Here is a 24,433-nt window from a genome sequence, read left to right on the forward strand (position 1 = left end):
CAAGGCAATTTAAAATCACTGATTTAAATCAGGTTCTCCATTTTGAAATTAATGTATTTCCTGATTGGGGGTGGGGGTCCCTTTGACTCCTGGTGACTGGCTGGATATGTCCTTGCAGTTTTCTTGGCAAGGTTTTGGAAGTGGTTTACCATTGCCTCTTTCCTAGGGCTGAGAGAGAGGGACTGGCCCAAGGTCACCCAATGACAGAACCAAAAGCATCCACACTGCAGAGCTTCGATGGTTGGAGAGAGCAAAGTGGAAGAGTGCTGTCCAGTCTGGAACAGGAGACAGTCCTGTTACAAGGCCGGATAGCATCTCTTGGACTTGTGGGTTAATGCAACCAACAGAAAGTCCTTTATTATAAAACCTCTATTATGTGACTTACTAGGTAATTTATAATGCAGAATTTCCTTTTTTTTCACTGAAAGGCAATGCTGGCTGGTGCACACTGCTCAATACTCCCACTGGAGCAAACCTGGAAGCCTAGTACAGAGTTCATCAGAACTACATGAAAACTGGGGTGTCTGGCTTGTATTTCACAAGTGTGTCAGGAGCTAGAAATCAAGAACAGAGGAAAAAGCCGGGGGGGGGGGGCGTTTTCAGACAGTCACTCATGCCCTAGTCACCTTTCAGCTTGACTACTACAATTTACTTTACGTGGGGCGGCCCCTGAAGATCACTCAGAAGCTTCAGCTGGTCTAGAAGGCAGCGGTGCAGGCAGCGTGGGCATGCCTCAGTATGCTCATGTGACATCTCTGCTCTGGAAGCTGCACTAGTTACTGGTTTGCTTCCAGATGCAATTCAAGGTGCTGGTTATGACCTAAAAAAACCCACATGGCAACATCTTCATCTGATAGACAGGGAAGATTATTAAACATATGACTGGAGAATAATTACATAGTATATAATAATTCTATTTAATCTTGGCTATATTTAAATAAATCAAATTTAGCTTTCTCTTAGCCCCACACTTACTTTTGGAGGTTTGGCCTAGTTGGGCCCTCCACTACCCACTGATGGAGTGGTCTACCTGGTTTCCTCAGCAGCTTTCACTGGCAGAAGAAACCCAGCACAAGCAACTGAGCAATCTCGTACATTCACAGTAAGACGGATCTCTATGCACTTCTGACGTAGCACTGCATAGGGACACTGTTCAAAATGTTAAATGTGTAGTTGATACTGGTTTAAACAACTGCATTTATGTTTAATGTCCCTGCATTAAATTCACATTTCTTTTTAAATTAATCTACTTTTTAAATATGTCTAGAATGAAAAGGATTCAAACCAGAATCAGCCCCACCTACTAGATCTTCCAGGGGAAACTACTCTTAGTCCCACACTTCTGCAAAGTGAGCGGGGTTGAAGCTAGAAGGCGCTGCTTCTCCATGGTGATGCTTTGGAATATCCTTCCGATGGGAGATCAGGTTAGCCTCCTCCTTGCTGGTCTTCAGGAAAACAGTAAAAATGGAATTATTTCAGAGAAGGTTTTCCTAAATTTAAGCCTTGCACTATCTTTTACTCTGTTTTGCTTTTTATTTGCTGTTAATGTTATTCTTTTAATCGTTAGTTACTTCATTTTTAACCATGCCATGGATATTTTAAATTTTTTGTTATATATTAAGTCAGCTACCAAGAATCACTAGATTGGGGGCGGGGTGGGGGTTTCCCCTGGGTGTTTTTTAACACACACACCCCCACACGTAAAAGCAGCAAGAAGTTCCTCCCAACACAGCCTCTGCCCTGCTTGGAGTCAAGGGGTTAAGTCTGCTGCCCGTTGCCCAGAGGAGTTTTGGCAAAGTCAACTGAGTGTAGCAGTAAGCCCCACCGCACCGCCCCACTGTTGGCCTGGAAGCAAGTCTGCATGTAAACAGGAAGGACAAAAGAGGGGGTGGGAAAAGCTGAGCCGAAACTGCAGAGGCTACCGTCATCCTTCTGTGTTTGGTTTCAGAAACCGAGAGGAAAAAAATTCCCTTCTGCTGGGGGAGGGGAGCAGGAACCAGAGGAGGTGGGCAAAGGGCACTCCAAGACTTGCCAGGCGACAAAGCTTGCTGCCCCACCCTCTATCAAGGAGGAGAGAGGCTGAACAGGCCTCCCTGAATCGGACTGTGTTTTTGCCAAGAACAACAAAATACGGTGATCTAAAAACTCTCTCAACAGAGTTCTGGTTGGCTGCATCCTCTCTGCTGTTTCCAGAACCGGAAGCTGCAGAAATTTCTGAAGTAAAAAATTACTTCAAGTTTCTTACAGGTCTTGTGACTTGGAATTCATTTTCATAAGCAAACAGCAGAGCCCATTTAGCCCAATTTGTTCACACTAAAGCAGTGAGAACCTCGGATGAAATTTATTCCTAGAATGTCATCCGTATCTATGGAAGTTACGTATCCGGAAGATACCTGTTCAGACATTAATGGAAGGGAAGTGGCTAGTATATTGGCTATGTCTGCACTGGGTTATATATAATGGGCTGTGAGAAAGGCCCACAACCAGGTCACATAATATAGTCATCAAATCTTTTAATCCAAATAAAGCCAAGCTAATTTTCTTAGAAACTCATCCTCCAAAGTATATTTTGGTTTGCCCAAATTGTAAAACCTGCTAAGGCTTGTTCCTCAGCTATTTTTTTCAGTTACTTAGGGCAAGAAATGGCACTAGCCTTGCTAAGGGTTAGGGTTTATGTCCTAAACTGGTTAAAATTCTGCAATGTGAAGCACTTCCTTCCTCAGACTAATCCATTCTACCTCACCAGCTGGGCAATTCCCATTTTCCCTTGTTGATCTTTTGTTTGGCTTGCCCTAAAGGTACCAGCCTGCACGGACTGGTGGGATTGTGCATGCGCTCACAAAGTATGATCATCAGAGCCAGCCACTCCTAAGCAAACATTTCCTGAACTGCCAGAAAAATATTAACAATCCCAGGCATGAGCCGACGGTCTAGAAACAGGACAGCAAGGCACTCCCTCCCCCGTTCTGCTCTGGATGCAACTCTCCCTTCTCCAGCCTGCATCACAAGGGTCATGAGGAAGGCACCCAGGCAGAAACTTGCTCTCCCCGCAGCACTAAGCCGTAGTGAGGTAGTCTTTTTTTTTTTTTTACAAGGTCCAGGTAAAAGAGAGTTTTGAAGCCACATGATGGTTCACGCTAAATTCTGAGTTATATTAAAGTTTAATGCGAAACATGTATCTCTGGTTATTATAAATCTGGTAGGAGAGATTCAAAGGTCCCTCCTGTCTGGCCCAATATTCTGTTTTGCATTTAATGTGAAGTAAACCGCAGGCCTAGTTCAGCATGAGGCAAATGTGAGAGAGCGAGTCAAGACAGGAATAAAGAGCAATCCCAGTGAAAAAGTGGCCCTATATTTCGGTAGCAGTGCAGAGGGTTTAAGAGCAATGCAGTGCCTCTGATTTACAACAGGGCAGAGGGCGACATCAAAAATGCAGACTGCTGGTCTCCCAAATCCCCCTCACTAGGGTTATCCATAAGGATGCCCCCTCTTGGTCCTATTAAAAAACTTTCATTTTCAGGAAAATGAATTCCCAAGTACACAGCTAAACAAAGATCAATAAAAATAAATTAAAATGGTACACAGGATGAGGGAGGATGGATTATGCCCCTGGGAGGAAGCACAAACAGGCTTCATTTTTCTTATTTGCAGCTTCACGTGCAGAGTGGCTCTTTTACCATGTGCTCTGTGGCACCCCAAAATGCTCTGCATTTGGAGATGTCAGTTCAGATATACAGAAATGGGCTTTGCTTAAACGTAGCCAGGTTCAGAAGGAGGAATCTCACTCTGCTGCTGGAGCTCCCGGTTTCTCTAGGCTGGTGAATGAGGTTGAGATAGAAAACTAATACATCCATCCAGATTACGCAAAACACACAGATTTAGAGCTGGAGAAAATGCAGCAACACCTCTAGCATGAAGCAACAGAGGAAGGAGGAGGAAGATCAGCGCGCTCCTCTCCAGTCGAATGCCACGTGGTTCAAGCGACACCAAGGAAAAGGGTGGGAGGAACAGGAGCACTAGCACCACCAAGACTGCAGGATGCACTAACTCCAGCGTGGGCATGAGGGTGGTGAGCCAAATCAACTGAAGGAGAAATGGGGCAGGCAGAAGCAGGCAGCTTATGTGGGAATTTTGTCCTCCTGAAAAGACAGGACATAGTAGGGAATCCTAATGCAAAGTGTAACGGAAACACAGACATATCCCCACCAAATATTAAAAGACAGCATTCTTTGCACAGGTAGACTGCAAGCGTGGCTTTTTAAAAACACAGATCCTAAGGCTACAGGGTCATTCAATTTAAGGTCGAGAAAAAAAGTCAGCACAGCTCCACTGCTTCTAATGGATTTCTCAGCAGGACAATTTTCCTAGTGTGCTCAATTCCATTCTCATTAAAAGGCTCTTCAAGTGTTTTGTCTAAAGAAAACTGAACCATCAGCTCTAGACATCAAGCAGCAGTAATTTTAAAGGGGGTTCAAGCACTGACTATCAAAGGTGCCGACTGCCACTGGATGTGTTGGATGGAAGTGGATGTGGTTGGCCAAGTATCGTTCTTATGATCGTGCAGCTGAAAAAATACCCCTCTGTGGATATGAAACTACCACCAGGAACCCGATTTTAACCACCAACAGTATGCACCAAGTATTCTATTTTGCAGAGACAAAGACATTCCTTGAAGAAATACTGCCTAAAACTATTCTGAATGCTTGGATAAGCTTTTAAAAGTCTGCACTATTTGTCACGGCTGAAATAAAAGCAGAAACATGGTCACTCAATTGCTTTGTGGAATGTTTTCTATCCCTGCTCAGGTTCCTAAAAATTATCCCGTCGCCAGGAAATCTGAAATATTTTTCTTAGGCCTACTCTTGCCCATTAGGAAACGAAAATGAAAATAATTTCTGATCCCTTTCCAAAAGCCGGAAGTTGAGGAATATTCAACATTGTTCATAAGGGTAACTATGAACAAGGAAGAGGCAGTATTGATAAGTTGCTTATAACAATAACAATAGCAGTAATCACCACCACCACAGGACGCTCCCTAGTTCTTCCTCTCAGACTTCAAAAAGGAAACTGCTGGGGCTCTGGAGAGCAGGCAACTTTTTCCTCCCACAGCCAGCTTCTCAGTGCCAACATGCCAATGGACAGCAGAATAATCTGTGCTCTGGTTTCTATGGGTGATGGAGTCTTACCTTAAGTACACTATTAGCATCATAGGGTGAGGCCTAAAGAGAGGGGTCTCAAATCTTCAATTAATTCTCTATGGTTGCTAGGTAGGAACCATCTCTTAACGTTTTTCCTTTTCCTTTTTTAAAGCCAAGAAAGGGCTATGCAAAACACAGTCCCCTTTGAGTCAACAGCTACATGGATGGTACCAAAGTCAGCACAGAAAACACACACCTCTAAGACTCTCATGCACCAAAACATTTCTCAACTGGCCAACAACTTGCTTCTCACGATCCTCTGCACAATTAACCAATGAGTGACTAATAAGCTTGTTCCCAAAGAAGCCTGTTCAACATATATTATGATCAGCAACCCAACAATGTTTCTTTGTTTACAGAACATTTATGTCCACCTATCTTATATAATGATTCTAGGCATCTCACTAGCACACTACAATCAATAAAAAACAGGGACAAAAACAAAAACACCCTTCTCCCCTGTTGCCAGACTGAAGAGCCTTGTTGGGGGAACTGCGGTCAAAAGAGATGACGGTCCATCTCATTTATCAAGCGCTGCTAACCCACTAATTAGCATCAGAAAGACATTTAATGATCAGCACAGAGAACCCTAATGTGGCACTGTTTCATCACACCACAAAGGTGTGCTCAGGTGAGTAAACTAAGTAGGCTACAGCACGGCCCTGTTCTATCAAAGCATTTTTAAAACCAGAGAGGGTAACACTTAAATTCAGTAACGCATTGTTGCTAAGTGTAGGGAAATCCTTGGGTTTTGCAGCTCTGCACCTTAGGGTCCTGGGTGGTGGACAAGGCCATGAAGCTGTGACCTCACTTTCAAGGTAGCAGCTCAGGAGAGGTATAGTATAAAAATATTGTAGTCAGCCTTGATTATCTTTTTATGAGCTTATGCAGCCTGGAAGAAATTAGTTCCCACGGACTTAATTCTTCTTTATTATGATTCCATTTATATCCTGCCTTTCCACCTAGAAGGCACCAAAGGGACTACTGTAACTAGACAAGAGTATCATTCATTCATTCATTCATTTACTGACTAACTAACTATCCCTCCTTTACAATTTTTATAAATAACTCAAGGCGGCGAACATACCTAGTACTCCTTCCCCCTCCTATATTCCCCACAACAACCACCCTGTGAGGTGGGTTGGGCTGAGAGAGAGGGACTGGCCCGAGGTCACCCAGCTGGCTTTCATGCCTAAGGCGGGACTAGAACTCTCCTACCACACCTGATTGGCTCTTGGGCTGAGAGAGAGGGACTGGCCCAAGGGCACCCAGCCAGCTTTCCTGCCCAAGGCGGGACTAGAACTCACTGACTCCCGGTTTCCAGCCCGATGCCTTCACCACTCGACCAGACTGGCTCTTTCCACGCAATACATACCAGTGTGAATATCTGAAAATCTTTCCTTCAGGTTTCTAGTCCTAATGCACTGAAGTCTGTTTCAAAACCACTCACAGAGGACTAGCGTTCTAGATTGTATATATTCACCTTCTGCTTCATTACAATTTCTTGGCAAGTTCTTAAGCGTAATAGTACAATATACTCCTTGCCGTTAGAGGAAACAACCAAGCACACACAAACTTACTTGACTGCATAGGACCGCCAGTCTCTCTGTAACTGTGATCATGTATGCCAAAAGCTTTCAGGCTAGAAGATGTATTTAATTATTAATTATTTATTTGACAGGACAAAGAAATGCATGATATATCTACCATCAACACTCATTCACCCCCTTCTTTGTGATGCTCTGTGCTAGGGAGACTGGAACAGGGCCACGCTGGAGCAAGGGGAAGATTCTGGGGCCACATTCATAGCGCAGTCATCTAGCTTGTTTTACTGCAGATCACGCCTGCTATCACAGCAACACTGAAGACTTAAAGAAGCAAGAATATTCCTCTCACCATCTGGAGTGGAAGCTAAGTTCTTTGCCACCCTCAAGTTCTGTAACGTGAAATTCCATTTCGCTCTCGGCCCACTCTTTGTTAGGGAAATAGCTGTGGCTTTGCACTACTTTTCACTGAGGATGTAAAGCCAGTGCGCAGAAGACACCCTGTGGAGCAAAGGCAACTGCAGCCTGCACCCACATAATGCTGTCTCACATGGCGGAATGCTCCCCCGAATGGACTATCAGCGTGTCAGAGGGAGCTCCTTCTTACTTGTTGGTATTTTAAACTGCTTTTCGTTATAATAGTCCTAAAGGCTGACATTTTCCCTGAAATATTAGATATTTAATAGAAATAAACCATGCTTTTTAAATATAATTTTTATTGAAATAATTTTTTTCACAAGATTAAAAAACCCACAAAAACTTAAACAGAAAAAAAGAAAAAAATATGTAAAAGAAAAAAAGAGAAAATGAAAGAAAGCAAAAGGCAAAGAAAAAAAGAAAGAAAAGATATCTAAAGAAGCTACTTCCAATTTTCTTTGCAGCAGTTACAGACATGATAGTTACCATCTCTACCCTCCCAAATTACCTATCTTAACAGAAACAAACCACGTTAAACCCCATTTTTTGCCTGAAGCAGTACAGCCCAGGCACATGTTGATTTCTCTCCTTCTTCCCCAAAACTAGGCCTCAGTTATGGAAGCTTATCAGGTAAGAAGTCAGGTATGCGAAGGATGAGCTTGATTCCACCTTTTCCCTACCTACTTGCCTGCATGTTCAATTTAGGCCCAGGCACAAACTCTCGACTTGGGCTTTAAAGCATGCACTGGGCATTATTCTTGAGTCAGCTATATCATTCCAGATAGTCATAGCATCAACACCACAGTCTCACAGCAAAAACTGTGCACCTTTGACAAACTTTCAGCTTGAAATAGGAATCAACAGAGAAGCTGCAGAATACAGCTAAAGGGGAGAAGTGGGGGGGGGGAGCAGCTGGGCAGTTTAAAAGAGAGCAGCTTAACAACTGGGCAGAATCTGCAGCTGCTGGAAGGACAGTTGAAAAGGAAGGTTAATGATCAACTTTTGAGTGATGCATCTAACTAAGAGCAGCACTTTGCAGATTACCACACGTTCTATTCTGCTTTCTGAAGATTTCCTCCAGAGTTTTCTCTCTCTATGGGATTCCCCTTCCTTACCTAGGATAACCAACAGTGAAATCTCGAGTTGTGCTATGGAACAACTGCTGCATTCCACTCTGCTCCAAGGACAGCCAAATCTGACTTCCCCAAACCTGCCAACAGCATTTCCTTCTCTTGCATGACAGAAAAGGCCCCAGAAGGCACTCCTTTGTGGAAGGACCACTTTGGTGAAAGCAAAGACCTTCCTTCCTCAGGATTTGGAGCCCCCTCGTTTTAGGACGGGCTAAATTTGCCATTGGTATGCATTTCCCTTTTTCAGTCTTGGACAAATTCTCAGGAGTGGCCGATTCTAAGAATGCTGAACCTGAACTTTGGCTTGATACCAACAAAAATAGACAATGTATAAGAGATCGTTCAATAATTACCAGTATAGAAAGTATGAGGCAAACATGCAAGAAGAATTAGCCCAGATATATCAACCCTTGCTTCGTTATTAAACATCTATTTTCATGAAGATGAAAGTACAAAGAAATTCAGCAAGTGGAGAGACAATAAACCATACCGATTGCAAGGTTTAATTGTTAACAAGGCAAAGGAAACCTTTTGAGATTATTTGGAATGGTCAGAGCTTCCTGACTGGTTCTAATATCTTCAAATAAGCAATACAGTTTTAAAAGAATTATAAAAACAAGAGACTTGACCAACTTGGAAAACCCACAAAACACGGAGCGTTTGTTGGGTGTTATATACAGGTTGCTGATGAAATGTGATTAAATGGATGCGGAATTTAGATGGAACAATTGATATGAAACAGTGGGAATCTCAATGGAAGACAAATATTTCTGGTACAAGATGTTTTATCCATGATATATTACTCCAGTATTTATTGCTAAAATTGATAATTCATTTTCTAAAAATTGTTGGAAATGTAACAATTGGGTTGGATAATTCCATATTTTGGTGTCAATACTGTAAAGCCCAACAATCCTGGACAATGACTTAGAATGAATGAACAAAACAAATTCTGAAAATTGAACTACCTTTCCAACTGGCCGTCTTTTTATTAAATATCACTAAATTTTATATTCCCACAAAGTACACCAAACTAGTTTTGCAACAGCTGCCAAGTGCTACTCACCAGAAACATGTACAAGTCCTTCTGTGGAGGAATGGCAAATTGAGTTGTGGGAGTATGCCCTGATGTCTAAACAACTTTCTGTTTGGAAAAAAAATATGATACAGAATTTCTTTAGCATGAAAACCTTTTTTGGACTATAATTCTAATATGGGCTTGTGCCACATCCAAAATTTGGGTTTCTCCTAATATAAAACTTTAACATTTAACTCCAAGATGATTTGTTAAACTGGGCTCTAGTTTTCTTCCTTTGAGATTCCCACTATTTCGTATCAATTGTTCCATCTAAATTCTGCATCCATGGAATCACATTTCATCAGCAACGTGTATGTAACACCCAACAAACGCTCCGTGTTTTGTGGGTTTTCAAATCAACCATGGAATACTCTGAGCAGCTAAAAAAAAAACCCGATCTACTTATCTACAGAGCGGGAAGAATTCAGTCAAATCACAGTATTCTTGCAGGAACGAAGAGTCCAAAATATTGCACTTCTTTCTGCATTTTAAGTACAACGCACACTAGAACACCCTCAGACCTTAGACGTATGGTCAGAACTGCTCCATCAAATCATTGTGTAGCGAACCTTTTCTTTAATTTATTTGTGGTCAAAGATCAAAACAGTTTTCTTTCTGACCCTTCCTATTCACGAGATGGGCGGTAAAGAAATATGATAAAGAAATAAATATTCACATTTTCCCATTAAAAAAACCTTAAACGTTTCAGGATTTGTATATTTGGCTGAAGATAGAAATGCTTCAACAAAAATAAAAAATGGGTTTATAAATTCTGCCCTCAGTTTCTTCTCTCTCACACATAAACTGCAACATTCTCACTAGCAGACGAAATTCTTGTTTAGTGTTTGCCATTTTACGTTTTTCAGACCACAACCTCTGAAACAGCTTTTTAGATTTATTCCACTGTACTGATCAGCACCCCACCCCCAAGGACTATCAATTTACAGTAAATCCTCCGTTTAGCAAACTTCCAATGTACAGGAAAACCTTCTTGGCTGGGCAGCTCCCTACAATTATAAACTCTCCATTATTTGGAGAAGCAATCTTGGCAGTGGCTGCTGCCTTCCTTGAACAATGAATATTCTTCTGCATGTACTGCACTCTGAGTTCTAGGTGAGGGAGAAATGTGTATAAAGATCAAGTGAGCGAGCAGCACACAGGAGCGGCACCAGCGGCTGAGTTGAGGAGGGAGGCTGGGAGGCACTGGGCAGATGAGTGCTGAACGAGGGAGGGAGGGAGGGAAGGTGGTGGGAAGACAGAGCATGCTGGCCAGGTGGTGGATAAACCCTGGGGCAGTGAGGACAGAGGCGCTTCCTTCTGCCCACCCTGCCTCCTGCCCAGTCCACCCTTCCTTGCTGGTGTAAGGGCTGGAGAAAAAAAGGGTTCTTCCATAGCCCTTAAGGATGGCACCTAGAATGACACCCCTCAGGGATTCTTTTGAAGCGCCTGTATTTGATTTCCAAACAGAGAAAAGGGGTTTCCCCCCTTCAACAGATTGTTAAAATTGATGTGTATGCACGACTAGTTTCTAGACATTCTGGGAAGCAAAAGGACTCTACAGAGTTGAAGTGTCTCTGTTTTATTAGTGAAGACTTAAGGGGTTTCCAGTGTTAACTAAGCATAATATTACTATTCCATCTTCCTAGTCAGCTCAGGTCGAATTCTTCCTGTTTTATGAGAAACGAAGACCAGCCATGCCCATGCTGACTTTCATAACTGAGTGGGGAGTTAAACTCAGGGACTTCCTGACCACAGCCAAGAGGACCATACAGGGTTGGGCTCGTAAGGCAAGGACTCGGCAGCTGTGTGTGAAGAGGGGGTTTGGCTGCTTCTCTTAGCAAAGGGCAAGGAAAGAAGGCGGGAGGCGCTCTTGTTGGCCAAGTCTGGACCTCTGTCCTTTTATAATAGCAGCAGCGGCAGCAGCTCCAAAATCACTGGGAGAACCAGATGGGACCGGGTGGTCTGTTCGCTCTGCTATCTCAGTGGCAAAAAGCATATCCGAGACTTCGCTTTTGTTGCCTGTTTTGTCCTTCTGAAGTAAAGGTGGAATGAAAATAGGGATAGTGCGTTCTGCGAATCACCCATGGAACGTAACATTTCCTCCCTGGTTCTTTTGAAGAGGTTTTACATTGCAAGCAAGCATTTCTAAGGCACATAATCCCTACTTAGTAAGAAGTCCAGGATGAACATTTGCTGCTCTACAACTCCAGCTTTTCTCGTTTTCATTCATTCAGGAAATCTATCAAGTTTTCTTACTGTAGATTTGGAGTGGACAACCTTTCTTGAGGCTTGGGCCACAACCTAGCTTTTGAGTTGAGTGGCATGACTTGAGTGTGTGTGTGTATGTGTGTGTGTGTGTGTGCAGAGGCAGTGACAAAACAGTAGGTAGAACCTGGATGAACAGAAAATAATTAAACAAATGGATGTGACTGCTCCCAATGAACGTACATTTCTCACCATGTCACATTAAAAAATCTAACTGGGCAGCAACTTTTGGAAAAGATCTGACAATTGCACCCAAGGCTTTGAAAGGTGGACGGTGCAGATGGCATACCTCAGCTTTAAGAATGCAGAATGAAGGTCCAATTAATACATATTCCAGCAATAGGCTATTCTTCCTAAGCAGTCAAGATATGGAAGTGTTTGAGATGTGCCTGTCATCACCTGTTTAAAGAAGTCATTACTGTTCTGGGGTTCACATGGTAGCCACACAGGCTTAGGAACCATTTGAGTTGAGGCATTAAGAAGCTGATAACGGAGGATGACCATTTGTCATAGCCCTGTCACCACCTTCTTAACCCCTATTTTCCTCAGCCCATATGGCTACTGTGCAAGCCCAGGAAAAGGCGCAGCTTCTTGAAGGAGAAACCAACAGTTCTCGAAAGTGTACCCATGCTGGATCTAAAGCACCCTTGCCCGCTTCAAATTTGAATATTGCAAGCCTCTAAAACAATGGTCACATTTTCCAATTGCCAGAAGGGAAGACTGAATAGCACCCCCAGTTGAGAATCCTCAGCATTTAAATGGCGTAACTTGAGGAGCATGTCAACCATTTGCAAGCATTCCTGAAACAACACAGCAAGAAACAAACCACATGACATGATACGCATTTACAGGAAGAAAGCATACAACTCAACAAAGAGGTTTCTGGCATCTTCTAGTCAGCTCTCTGACTCAGCCAGAAGCCAAGAAAAGTCAGACAAAAGATGCAGCCAACCCAAGTAGAGAACAACATCTGTGGAAGCTTCTTCTGCTGAGAAACTGCTGCAACAGCCTCACTACCCATTGGGTCTCTTCAAAAGTATGATCCTGTGGCTGCCTCCTCCTGCTGATAAGACATCTCCCTTACTGGATTCAAAGGAACAAAGAGTGCCAATTGTGAACTCGGAAGAGCTCCAAGCCCTTGTCTCAAAAACACTGAAGATTTGCTGGAGGCTGCATAAGTAAGAGAATTTCTAAAGTATGTTCCTGGCCTCCGATTTTTTGTTCCATTCTGTCCTGGATGTAGCAGATATAATTATATGCAGAATAAGCTTGCACAGAATGTGAGGAAAATAAGTCAGTATTTCTCGCAGATTTTGGAGACTGCTGGGAAAAATAAGCAGAGTAACATGAGAAGGTCAATACTCAGATGTCAGGAAAGAGATGTTATCTTTAGTACCTTCTCACCAGATATCTGTTACCACTATTTTCTTGAATCACATGTTATTTTATACAGAATCAAGCGGTCAGCTGAACCAGGAATTCTACATACTTGACCCTCCCCCAAAAAAACTGTCACACAGGCCAAAATCTAGCAATTACTGCTGAGCTTGCAAAACCATGTTTCAGAAGCTGTTAAGACATAGTGAAATTTCTAGCCATATAGAGTTGAACCAAAAACAAAACAAAACAACAAAAAAACTCTATTCACATTTCACTACCATTACATAAAACCACAAGCAGTTTATGATTTGGTTTACTTAAGGACCACAGAGTTTCATGTAGAGATGGCAACCTTGCTACTAATTCCATGAGGAAAGTGATGCTGATTCTAGCTGGACTCTTCAGACAACATCATAGTAATTTTCTGTTCACACTAAACCAAGCACTGGGTTCCTATCCTAAGACAGCCAAACATATTTCATCAAGCCAGGTGGTAATCCCCACTCCCAAATTTCATTTCCATTTGTTTTCTCATTTTACCACAGGTATGTTTTGCCATTTGCACTGCTTCCTGAGGCCACTGGAATTATAAAAAAAAAAAAAGGGGGGGGTTCCTTGTTAGTGCAAAGGGATACTAAAGGCCCCCTTTGCTCTTATCCTCAGGAAATTGCAACGACCAGGGCTCCATCACTCACCACTGATCATGATAAGAAAATCCCCTGGTCTCCTGCCCATTTGGAGCTGGGAAAGGCTAGATTTACTCCCACTGCATTTGAAAGAGGAATGTAATTATAGCTCTAACTACAAGCTGGAGAGCAAGCTTGAGCTGCTGTTTTAGCATTGTAGATTCCATCCATACACACTGAACAAACAGCAAGGTCAATGGTAATCTGATCGCTTGCTCCCCCAGAACTGCAGGGAGAACAGGGGTGCTCCTGTCATTGCGCTGGGTTCTGAAAGGTGATCCTACCCTTCTCTCCAGTTCCCAATGAACAGCTTGACTTAATCCCTGGTCTAACAAGGTGCATCTTCAAAGCCAAGGAAAGCTGTGGACTGTAACTCATCTTCCTCAGCACTCCCATCTTTAGGGGGAACCCCCCCCCCCTACTGCATACCTCTAAAACAATGGTCACATGTTTGGGGAAGCCAAAAAGGACTCCTCAAAGCAGCCCAGGTCGAGTGGCATAAGCCTCCTATATTGTACTGAGTGGGAAGGTAGAGAGTTGTATTCTTCCTCCTACCAATTACACATTTGGGGATTGCCTCCATAAGTGATGGCAACCCCCCTTTCCAGGCCTGATGATTGCTCATTCAGGCAGGAACACACTAATTTGCAAGGAATGCAACTTGCTGCTAATTTCCAAAGGAGGCAATATAGTACGCCACGGATTCACCAACTCCGTTCTGATTATTAAGGACATAGAGGAAAACCAAAACAAAACACCAACATCAAGTGAAACATTTCAATTCTCACTTCTGATATATTTAGAAACAAATTTTACACTGGGGAGAGGATCGGGCTTTGGAAATACAGAAGCAGATAACTAACATTCCAATTAACGGGGTGCATTGTGGGAAAATCAAGCTGCCATCTGCGGGACAAGTTTAGCTACTAAACGGTACTAGAGGCCAACTGTAGCTTCTTGGCACGTGACGGAACAAAACAGGTGACACTCTACACACAGAACTCATTTCATCATTTATATATGAATATTCAGCACAACAGGCTAAAAGGGTAGGTGGAGGAGAGATTATGCTTGTAAAACGATAATCTGATGATTATACGTTTATCCAAAAAATTGCACGGCTTAATTTTCCGGCATTCCCGAAGAGACACAAACTGACAGACAAGAAAAATTCCGGAAAGAGAACTAAAAGTGAAGTAGTTTATTTGGGATCGTACTAAAAGGGAAGAAGACAAGTACCATTCTGGTATCTCTGATACCACTTGCACGTCTGTAAGCAAAAGACAAGCAACCACTTTTACGCAGCAGCAGTGTCAGGCCGTAAGCAGCAGCTCTGGACCCCAGATGTGTTGGATTATAGCCCCAAACTTTCCCTGCTCCTGTGTGTGGGGATGGTGGGTTTTGTGGACCCCGTGACTTGTAAATCATGAGACTGATGAAAGTTGATTTATCCTGGGGTTACTGTCAGAGGTACCGTAACTGATCCTGCACTGAGCAAGAGCTGGCTCTACAGCCCCCTCCAACCCTACAATTCTTTTAGACAAAGAGATCAAACAGAGAGAGAAGCATATGCTTTTCAAGGTTCTAGTGCTCAGTAGGCAGGTACTGTTAAACTAAAACGTACAGGATCCAGCAGCGTAACACTTCATCTAGGACAGGCAGTATCCTCAACTAGGCTACAACAATCTAACTTGAACAGAGACAACAAATGCGAAGTCAGACAATAGAACGGAACTAAGAGGTCATCCAGCACAAACTTTTTAATAATTAAAATATAATATATCTTCACAACCAGCATTTTTCTTTCTATCGTTTATTAACTCTTCTGAAGTTTTAATCCTGCACTTCAACATGAAATTTTCTCGGCACAGTGTAACAGGGCATCATAAAAGAAGTTTAAAATAGTTGATAAAACAGGCAACAACGACACAAACATTTCTAAGACTAGAGGCAAAACCGGGGACAGGAAACCCCTCGGGGAGGAGGGCATCATAAAAAGGTTCACTTGACCTTTGTCCAACGCCACTCAGCTTAGAGACCATTTTTAAATAACGTATTTCTATATTCTTGCCTGTGTCTGAATCTTTTTGATCTCCATTGGTTCCAACAGTGAAAGGTAATTTCCGTTTCGTAGCTCTTTCCTTCACTTCTTTGCCACCATCACTCCGGTCCAATTTTGGAGTCTTGGTTAGAGAAACTTTATCTTTATCCTAGAAAGGAGACAGGAAAATTAGGGTTTACACAAAGGCCCTGATCTTTGCTATTGGCAGAGTTGATTTTCTTAAGCAAATTTACTATTGAACTGCCGTCCACAGAAAAATGTACGCCTGTCTGCACCTTCCCAGAGTTCGTGATGGTTGCAAGATAGCTGTCACGGCTCTTACTTCAAGGTGCGGCTTTGTGGAATCTTAACTTTGGCAAAATGGTCTTGCAACTCTTAGTTCAAAGGCAACTGTGCAATACTGATGGAGGTTAATCATGGGGGTTCTGTTCACAGAAAACACAATAATGAATAACGAGACCGTGAGTCTAGTGGAACCAAGGGAGCTGCATGCCAGAGGCGATGGTCACCTTCTTCCATCTACTTGCGTCAGTCCCCTCCCCTTCTCCTCCTTCAGATGGAGTCACCCCACTTGCATGATGTGGCTCACACTGGTTTCTCTGCACAGCTCTTTTGTTATCTCAGTGGAGGGGCCCTTTGAGCACACTGTAGATGCAGGTGACTCCCTCCATCAGTGGCCAAGCAAGTTGCTCAAAGAAGAAGAAAGCTGTGAAGAAAGTCTACGGATGCATCAAGATCCATCACAACCGAGTGCGAAGAAAGAGAAGCAAATACAGGGACATTCTGCAGATGATGTAACTGTAACCTTTAAAACGGTATCTATGCATGCACAACAGCCCATCTGTGCATGCCTAAAGTAACAAAAAGAACGGGAACCTTTACATGTGTGCTGAGGTTTGCACATGCAGAACTGCAGACAATGAGCGCTACCTGTACTGATTCCATCTGGTTTTGGGTGGGATGTTAGAGACTGCTCAGCTGCCCTATTCCTGCTGTGGACTGAGGGTGATTTGAAAACTTTCTAAGTATCAAATGCACCTACTAAATGCTTTCTCTATCAACAGTTGTCTTCAGCAGTGTAACTCTACTACTGCCCACCCATCCCAACTAAAGTTTACCCAAATTCAAAGTGAAGTGAACGGGAGGTTCTGAGTAGTTATAAAAGAAACAGAAATGCCTGAAGCTGACAGCCTGCAACGGGCCTTCGGGCTTTTTAGCTGGGGTCCCTGCAGAGATGACGTGGGTTTGAATAGGTGCTGCTTTTAAATTCGTTATTTTTTTTTTTAAAGACTGTATGCCACCCCTCAAAGCCAGGTTTTCTCAGGGCAGCTTACTACATTCTGAGGAATTTCTAAAACAAAAATATTCAAATGCTGTAATTAAAATGCATAATATTAAAACAATAAAGCAATAATAAAACAAAACTTTTCCAAAAAAAGAAGCATTTTTAAAAAAACCAACAGGCTTATTGGAATGTCTGGGAGAATAAAACCATTTCCGCCTCATGCTGAAAAGACAAAACTGGGGGCAGGGATACTCCATTGGGGAGAGCATTCCGGTAATGGGGCTACCACTGAGAAGCCCCAGCCCCAGGAGTCGGCCGTTTCTGATCTAGGTGCTACGCTTGCAGGCTATGAGCTCTATGATCCAAAGAAATTTGTGTGGCCCACTGCCAGCATTGTCATAAAGACATTGCCTTAGATGAAATCCCATCGATATTAGTGGCAATGGAACAGGATGAAAGAATGGTATTTTTCCAATACACCAATTTTTGCATTGTGGGAACATGCAATTTAGAAATATGTTCATTATCCAGGGTTAAAATCAGTCAATTCCAACTAATTTCATTAAAAACGTGTGTGTGTGTGTGTGTGTGTGTGTGCGCGCGCGTGTTAATCCTGATTTACTGACTCATTCTGGGTTGCAAGGAGGCTGCTATTTTGGAAGGCCTCAAAAAGAGATGAATCAGTTTCTAAGCCCATTATGTTACAGACATCTGGTTATAATCAGCTAGGTATCTGGACCAGTTACCTGGAGTCTTTTAGAAAACTTGTGACTCAAACACTGAGAGAAGACTCTGACATCAACAACATCGGAAGCACATTAGGAATAAATGATACCATACAAAATATTTCAAAGCAGAGTGCCCAATAACTATTAGTTATCCTCAGGAATCATTTGCTGTTAAATGCCTTGTAAAAAAGTGTCATGAATGTCAGGTGGACCAATCAGCTGATGTATCTGCTGATTTGAAAATATTTAACAAAGTTGTGCCTTACACAAAGGCTTAGACTTTTCCTATTAGGCTTAACTTTGAAGGACCAAAAGTTCCAGGAGCTGCATTTCAGAAACAGCAACAAATGAGGGAGCCAATATGAAGTCATGCTTAGGAAGTTGGATCAGAACTCAGGAGACCCAAGTCCAAGCCCATCCTCAACCATGAAAACTCAATGGGCTAAGTAGGGTCCTTCAACCCAACCCATCTTACATGGCTGCTGTTGTAGAGGAAAACTGGAGAAGGAAGTGCTACATATATACATATATACATATATGAGCTCCTAGAGGAAGGCAGGGAATCTCGGTTCATAAAGTAATTTGTAAATTACAAATTCCAGAACAACAATTGAAATGTACTTATTTATTCATTACATTATGTATTCTTCTGTATGCTGGTTTTTAGTTGTAAGCCGCCCAGAGTTGTTTAAGTGCCAGGCGGCCTATAAATTAAATATAAGTAAATAAATACATTTTGATTATTGTTCTGGAACTTGCAGTTTACATGTCAGTTGCTTTATGAATTGAGGTTCACTCTTAAGAAGCTGTTTTTATCTCAGCAAATATTTTCTAGTCTTTTTAACTTTCTCTGTGGTGGACTGAGCAGGAAGACATCATGCCATTTAAAGTTCAGGACATCTAAAGGCCTTAGGTTGGGGAAGGCTGCTATGTAAGCGGTTTGTATGGTAGAAACCATCTAAACTGATGTGATGAAGCTCTTGGGCAGGACAAAGAGACTGCAGACTAACTTCGTTTTAAATAAAAGTGTGCATCAAATAATAGCATGCATCAGCCTGTTAGCTAGCCTAACTCCTCCCTGATGGAAATTACCCTGAAAATAGAACATCAATTATAGTAGCTCATTTAAGACTATTTTGAGAAATCCATATAATCTTGTCAACGAGAGTCCTGTTCCCCCCAGACATTTGCTGGTGTGTGTGTGTATGGGGGGGAGGGGAATGCCACACAGGAATGCTGGCCGCTTCACTCATAAAATGGGTAGTTCAGTGTGCCATCGAAGTCACAGCAATGAGACCATGCCACTGCTACATGCCTAATGTCCCTTTCTCTTTCCTGGTCTCTAGTAGGAACTTTCTATGCAGATTTTTTTTAAAAGTATGCTAAGTGTATTTCCAATTACCCATTCTGGATGATTCTTTGTTTGTTTGTTTGTTTGTTTATAGACAGACAGACAGACTGACTCTGCTAAGGAGCTACCATCAGGGTTCTGGTCAAAATTATATGTAAAATACACCATTTCAAGTTTTTATTGAATCTGGGAGAAAAAAAAGTTAGCAGCAAACATGGGAAGCAGCAGCCACAGGGGGGGGAATGTGGAGCGGCTCTTGTTTCTTTTTTGCCTGCCAGTGAGTTTTGAGATGGAAGTGTGCTGTGCAAAGCTATCTGCTGTCAGGCAAAAAGGTTTTGGACATGAGATGTTTATCATTGGCAGTGGGCAAAAAAGGAACAAGCGCTTACAGGGCTGGGTAGCTCTTCAGATTCAGTTCCAAAAGGGTGTTTTAGAGCATCCAAGGACACAATTATAGCACCTCTCTGCGATTCTTTAAAACAGCTGCTCCTTTCCTCAGGATCAGCCTCCCCACTCTAGCACTGAAGTGCAGCAAGTTCACCTCCAGGTTTCTCAGCTGTGGCTCACATTTCTAATTTCTTACAGCCTCCCCATCAGAAAAACTAGGGTCCCCCCCCCTTTTCCCCAATCCTATTAAGAAGACAGACTGTTAGGGGAAATTATTTTTCCAACCTTGCTGAAACATGCAACACAATAACAATCTAATTACTCCTTCCAACGTTACACTCCTGCTTTCTGTTTTTTTAGTATGGACATCAGAATGACCACCGCAGAAGTCTTTTCTCATCTATCCATAAAAAGCAATCCAGGGTTCACTGCACCTCTCAGCTGTCTGTTTCCAAACTGCACCACTAGTCAAAGAAAGATGACGCTTCTTCAAAAATACTCAGAAATCCTACGTCTATTGCAGCAAGGTAACTGCAGGTACACCGTGCTACCTTAGAACAGAGGCTGATGCATCATTGAGGTCCAGAGAATGTGACCTTAGTTCATAAGGATGGGATATATTCCTCAATAAAGGCCAGAGTCTCAGTCGAACACTTGAACCCACGATTTCGTGAATTAATAACACACTCATTTAAAAAGCTCCAGGCTAAGAATCTCAGAATGCCAGCAACAAGATCTGTACTAAATATACATACCCCAAACTACAATTCCTATACTTTTCAATGGGTGAAAATTCCTAGTGCTCTCTGCATCTTGTGAAGTAGATTATTCTGAATCCTTTCCAATGACAAAATTACTCATCCCATCTCCTATTTTCTCCTCCTAATGAACCCATAATTTGTGGAAACAACTTCAAATTGGCGAGCAGTTTGCCATGGTATCCTTTTGACATAAGCATTATTAAATGTTTATTTCAAAAGGATACCACGGCAAAGTATTCTCTACATTTCAATAATGGATGTGGTGACATCCACTAATTTAGCAGGCTTTGAATAGGGATTAAATAATTCATGGAGGAAGTAGGCAGATCTATCAAGAAAAATTAATTCTTGATGGGTAAATGGAGCCTCATGTTACAGGGAGTCTCATTCCCACAATTAATTAATTAATTAATTAATTGGTTTAATAAATTTATATGCCATCCATCTTATATACGTGACTCTGGGTGGCTAACAATTAAAAGCAAAATAAAAACAGAATAAAACAACCAGAATCAATGGTCCTTTAAGGCTCATATGTTTCTGGAGAGGGCACCGCCAGCCTTGTGAGGTTTGATACACACACGTGCAAAAAGGGCAGAGCTTACACGAAACACCTGTTTCACCATTTGGAAGAATTCGGTGAAACAAAACCCCAAATTCACCCAACCCAGCAAGTGCTGACCTCAAGGATAACGGCTCCCAACCGGCTGGCTGTGACATCCTGCAGATGAGTATGCAGAGAAGAGCCGAGGGGACTTAGGGAGGAGCAGCGATGGATTTTCGGCCATCAGCAAACACGCTCTAGGCACGCTATTCTCTCTCCTCTAGCTTCCGGGGGAAGCCGTGCTCCAGCAGTAGCTCATCCTGCAAGGCTCTTTCAGTGTAACGCCAGTGTTGTGCTGGTTTCAGGCCAGGGCTTGGAACAGCATTCACAGCCGTGCGCACTCTAAGGCGCCCCTGCCACGCAAGCAAAGCTGAGCCAGGTGGAGGCGCGCAGGCATAAGCCCCTGGGAAGCGCTGACAAACACAAGATGAATTAAAAGCCGCGCTCCCGTAAGTGTACACCCAGCAGTCCCCAGAAGCAAAGGGCTAATGACCAACTGCCTTCCCCCTTAGTTATGGCTTTGGCACACAGCGCTGCAGCTCACTGGAAAGCAGTGAAATGTTGTCACACCTTCTTGCAGCCAAGTAACTAGGCTCCTGTGCCTGGCCCTTTGTGAACAACAGCATGTTCTCTTTTTTATAGGTCGAGAAAATTGAATGTACCTAAGCAAGTATGGAAGATCCATTCTTGCTAAATCTTGTCAAGTCCCTCCTGCTGTGAATCAAGGGAAAGTCGAGGAAATCACCTTTGGGTCAAGGTGTTACATTCCCAGTATTCCTAACAACTGCAAGTCATACCTGTTTTCTTCAAGACGTTCCACTACACTGATGAGAAGAAAAATGGATGCTTGCATGAAGTTTGCCGCAACACCTGTTTTATCATTTGCAACTATATACAGGTAGCCCTCGCATTTTGGTCAGAACATTTCCATCACTAAGTGATGCAGTTGAAAAGCATGACCACATTGCTTAGTGAAGGCAATCCTTGAAGTCCTGGTTGCTGTCATTAACTGAATCCCACGGTCATTAGGAAAGGCAACTTCCTGCCAGCTTCCCACAACCAATCAGGGTGCAAGAGGGTGTGTGAGGGAGGCACAGCAAGGGTCAAGGAGGGAACTCTGAAGACTGGTAGTAAACACCACTCAGCACCGACGTAACTTCGAATGTCACTGAACAAATGGTCGTAAGTAGAGGACTACCTGTGCAATTTTCTCCTTGTGCAATCAGCAGCATTCTGCAGCTCTGTGTTAGCTTCTAAGCCTCTCTGGCTAACATTTTTGCCCATCCTTGCAAATCAGAGGGGATCAGAGTGGATACACCTGATTTTAACCAAAAAGCTGAGAAGCAATGATGCATCTATCAGTGCACTTTAATGGGAACAGTTGGCATTTCCTTGTTCACACAACTGGGTGGGCATGATGACTGAGACTTCCTACAAATGATGGGAGCTGATTACTTAGTACAGCAAAACCAGAAATCTAACAACTCAGATCTTTTGAGTAATCTTCTCCCAGCAAAATTTACTGAAGTACTGCAAATACGAAAAGGACACCTTACCTTTTTCCCAGTTTGTTTCTCCACCATGTTGTTGCTGAGAGAGAAATCTTCTGGTTGTGGTGTTTTAGAACACCCGCCCTTGGGCATCGTTCTGCCTTCCTTACTTGTCCTTCATTTACGCTGCCGTCGCTTCATCATCAACTGTCTGAAATAAGGAAAAACACGAATGAACCATGATTTTAAAGAAAGGGGGGGATAATAGCCATTCCCGCAAACTAAGGCACAGTGTGAGCCTCCTTGAAGCACAGGTCCCTGGAGGAAACAAGAGCTGTGATGAAAACTCTCTATGGACCCAGAGTTTGGAACTTCACCTTTCCTTTTTCGTGTGCAAAGGAATGCAGGCAGCACTCCCAGTGCCCTTTTTCTTGTAGATAATGGCTCCCAAGGACAATTATCTGGATTCCTTAGAGTGATACAGCCTTTTTTTTTTTAAAGAATCTGGGTACATGTACATACACACATGCACATACTTTGCCATCAAACCTTAATCCCTTGTTCATATGGCTGATGCAATGAAACTGAATTCTCCTGATGCTCATGGGAGTATCACATAAAGCAATTTATAGTGAATGATAAACTGCCAAAGAAATTTGCTTCTGATACCAAACCGCTGTTAGAAGCAAGCAGAGATGGAAAACTATAAAGACAGCATCTAACATTTTTCACACAACTGAGAAAATGTCTTCCCCGTGCCACTCGATGCTACCTTTATACATAAGTCTAGGTAAAGCATAATTCAGAAGCAAAGCAACAAAGCTTTGTTACCCATGCCGTGAGTTGCTTGGTTACAAGATTAAAAAAACAACTGAATTTTGCAGCCCATAGCAGCAGCAGCAGCAGTAAACATTGTAACATATCTCCAACACACTTTACAGTAATTTACAAATTGCTATTGAATGCAATTGCATCGATCGGAAAAGGCTTTGTTTTAACCTAAGAGAGCAGAGCAGTATACAAAATTTGGCTACACATGTACAACAAGCTCTCCTCTCCCTTCCAAACAAAATCAACTGAAAGAAATTGTTCAGGAGCAGGAAGACTCCAGAATCCGTAACTGATTAGGGATGGGTTGGGGAAAAGGGGCGACAAAATAGTTTCACTCTTTTCTCTCAAGTATCTGAAAATTTTGTAGCATGCATAGTGGAGAAAGAAAAAGCTGAGATGCATACAAGGCTCAGACCAACATTTCTACCAGCAAGTGCTCCGGGAAAACACAACTTCTCTCCAATCATGATTTTATTGTAAACCGCCCAGAGTCCCCTTTTCGGGAGAGATGGGTGGTGATAGAAATTTTAAAAATAAACAAACAAACAAATGAAATCACCTGATGTGCTCGATCCAGTTATTGATCACAACAGAGGCCACATGATAAGGGCTCAAGACAAAACATCCCCAAAATCCATCTCTTGGAAACGATGACCCACTAAGTTATAATTACCATAATTTTCTTCTACTTTACTAAATGTTCACAGTAAGAAGTTCTATAATATAGTGAAAGCAGCTGAAATTCCATTTACAGCATGGGTGAGTAACACATTAACTTGCTATCTGAATTTCTTTTATTCAGTTAGATATCTGGTTTGCACTATCTACAGATTCCTGACCATTTATAACCTTTTCTAGTATTTAAAACTCTGAATTATAAGTATATTGGACAAATCCAACACTTAAAATATTAAGTAGATAAAACCCCCAATAACCCTTTCTTTCTATTATCAGCCCTGAAAGCCATTTGTCAGTTGAAAAGACAAGATACATTCTTTTAAAATAAATTCTAGCCAACAAAAGGCTCCAACCAACAGAAAGTATAACAGAGATTCCAGAAAATGTGTACAACAGAACCCTTTTCATATATGCAAATAGATTTCAAATGGACCACTTCTTTTTGTTGGTTTGATGAGTCCTTTGACCTGTGAACCATACATACAGATACTATATAAATAATGGCTTATAAAAAGAAAATGCTATTCAACTTAAAAGTTGATGACAATAATCAAAAGC

General features: G+C 42.4%; 1 protein-coding gene across 1 annotated transcript in view; it reads right to left on the bottom strand.

Annotated features, from left to right (window-relative positions):
- The window catches only part of ANKRD11 (ankyrin repeat domain containing 11), a 139,487-nt gene that overhangs the window by 21,714 nt on the left and 93,340 nt on the right, over positions 1–24,433 (bottom strand). The window contains exons 3-5 of the mRNA XM_063313112.1: positions 22,433–22,577; positions 15,770–15,908; positions 13,029–13,031 (exon numbers count right to left, since the gene is read on the bottom strand). Of these exons, the coding sequence (XP_063169182.1) occupies positions 13,029–13,031; positions 15,770–15,908; positions 22,433–22,519 (229 nt within the window). The 5' untranslated portion in view covers positions 22,520–22,577. The remainder of the gene's footprint in view (positions 1–13,028; positions 13,032–15,769; positions 15,909–22,432; positions 22,578–24,433) is intronic.

Source organism: Candoia aspera, chromosome 11 (assembly GCF_035149785.1).
Source record: "Candoia aspera isolate rCanAsp1 chromosome 11, rCanAsp1.hap2, whole genome shotgun sequence".
Taxonomy (NCBI): Eukaryota; Metazoa; Chordata; class Lepidosauria; order Squamata; family Boidae; genus Candoia; species Candoia aspera.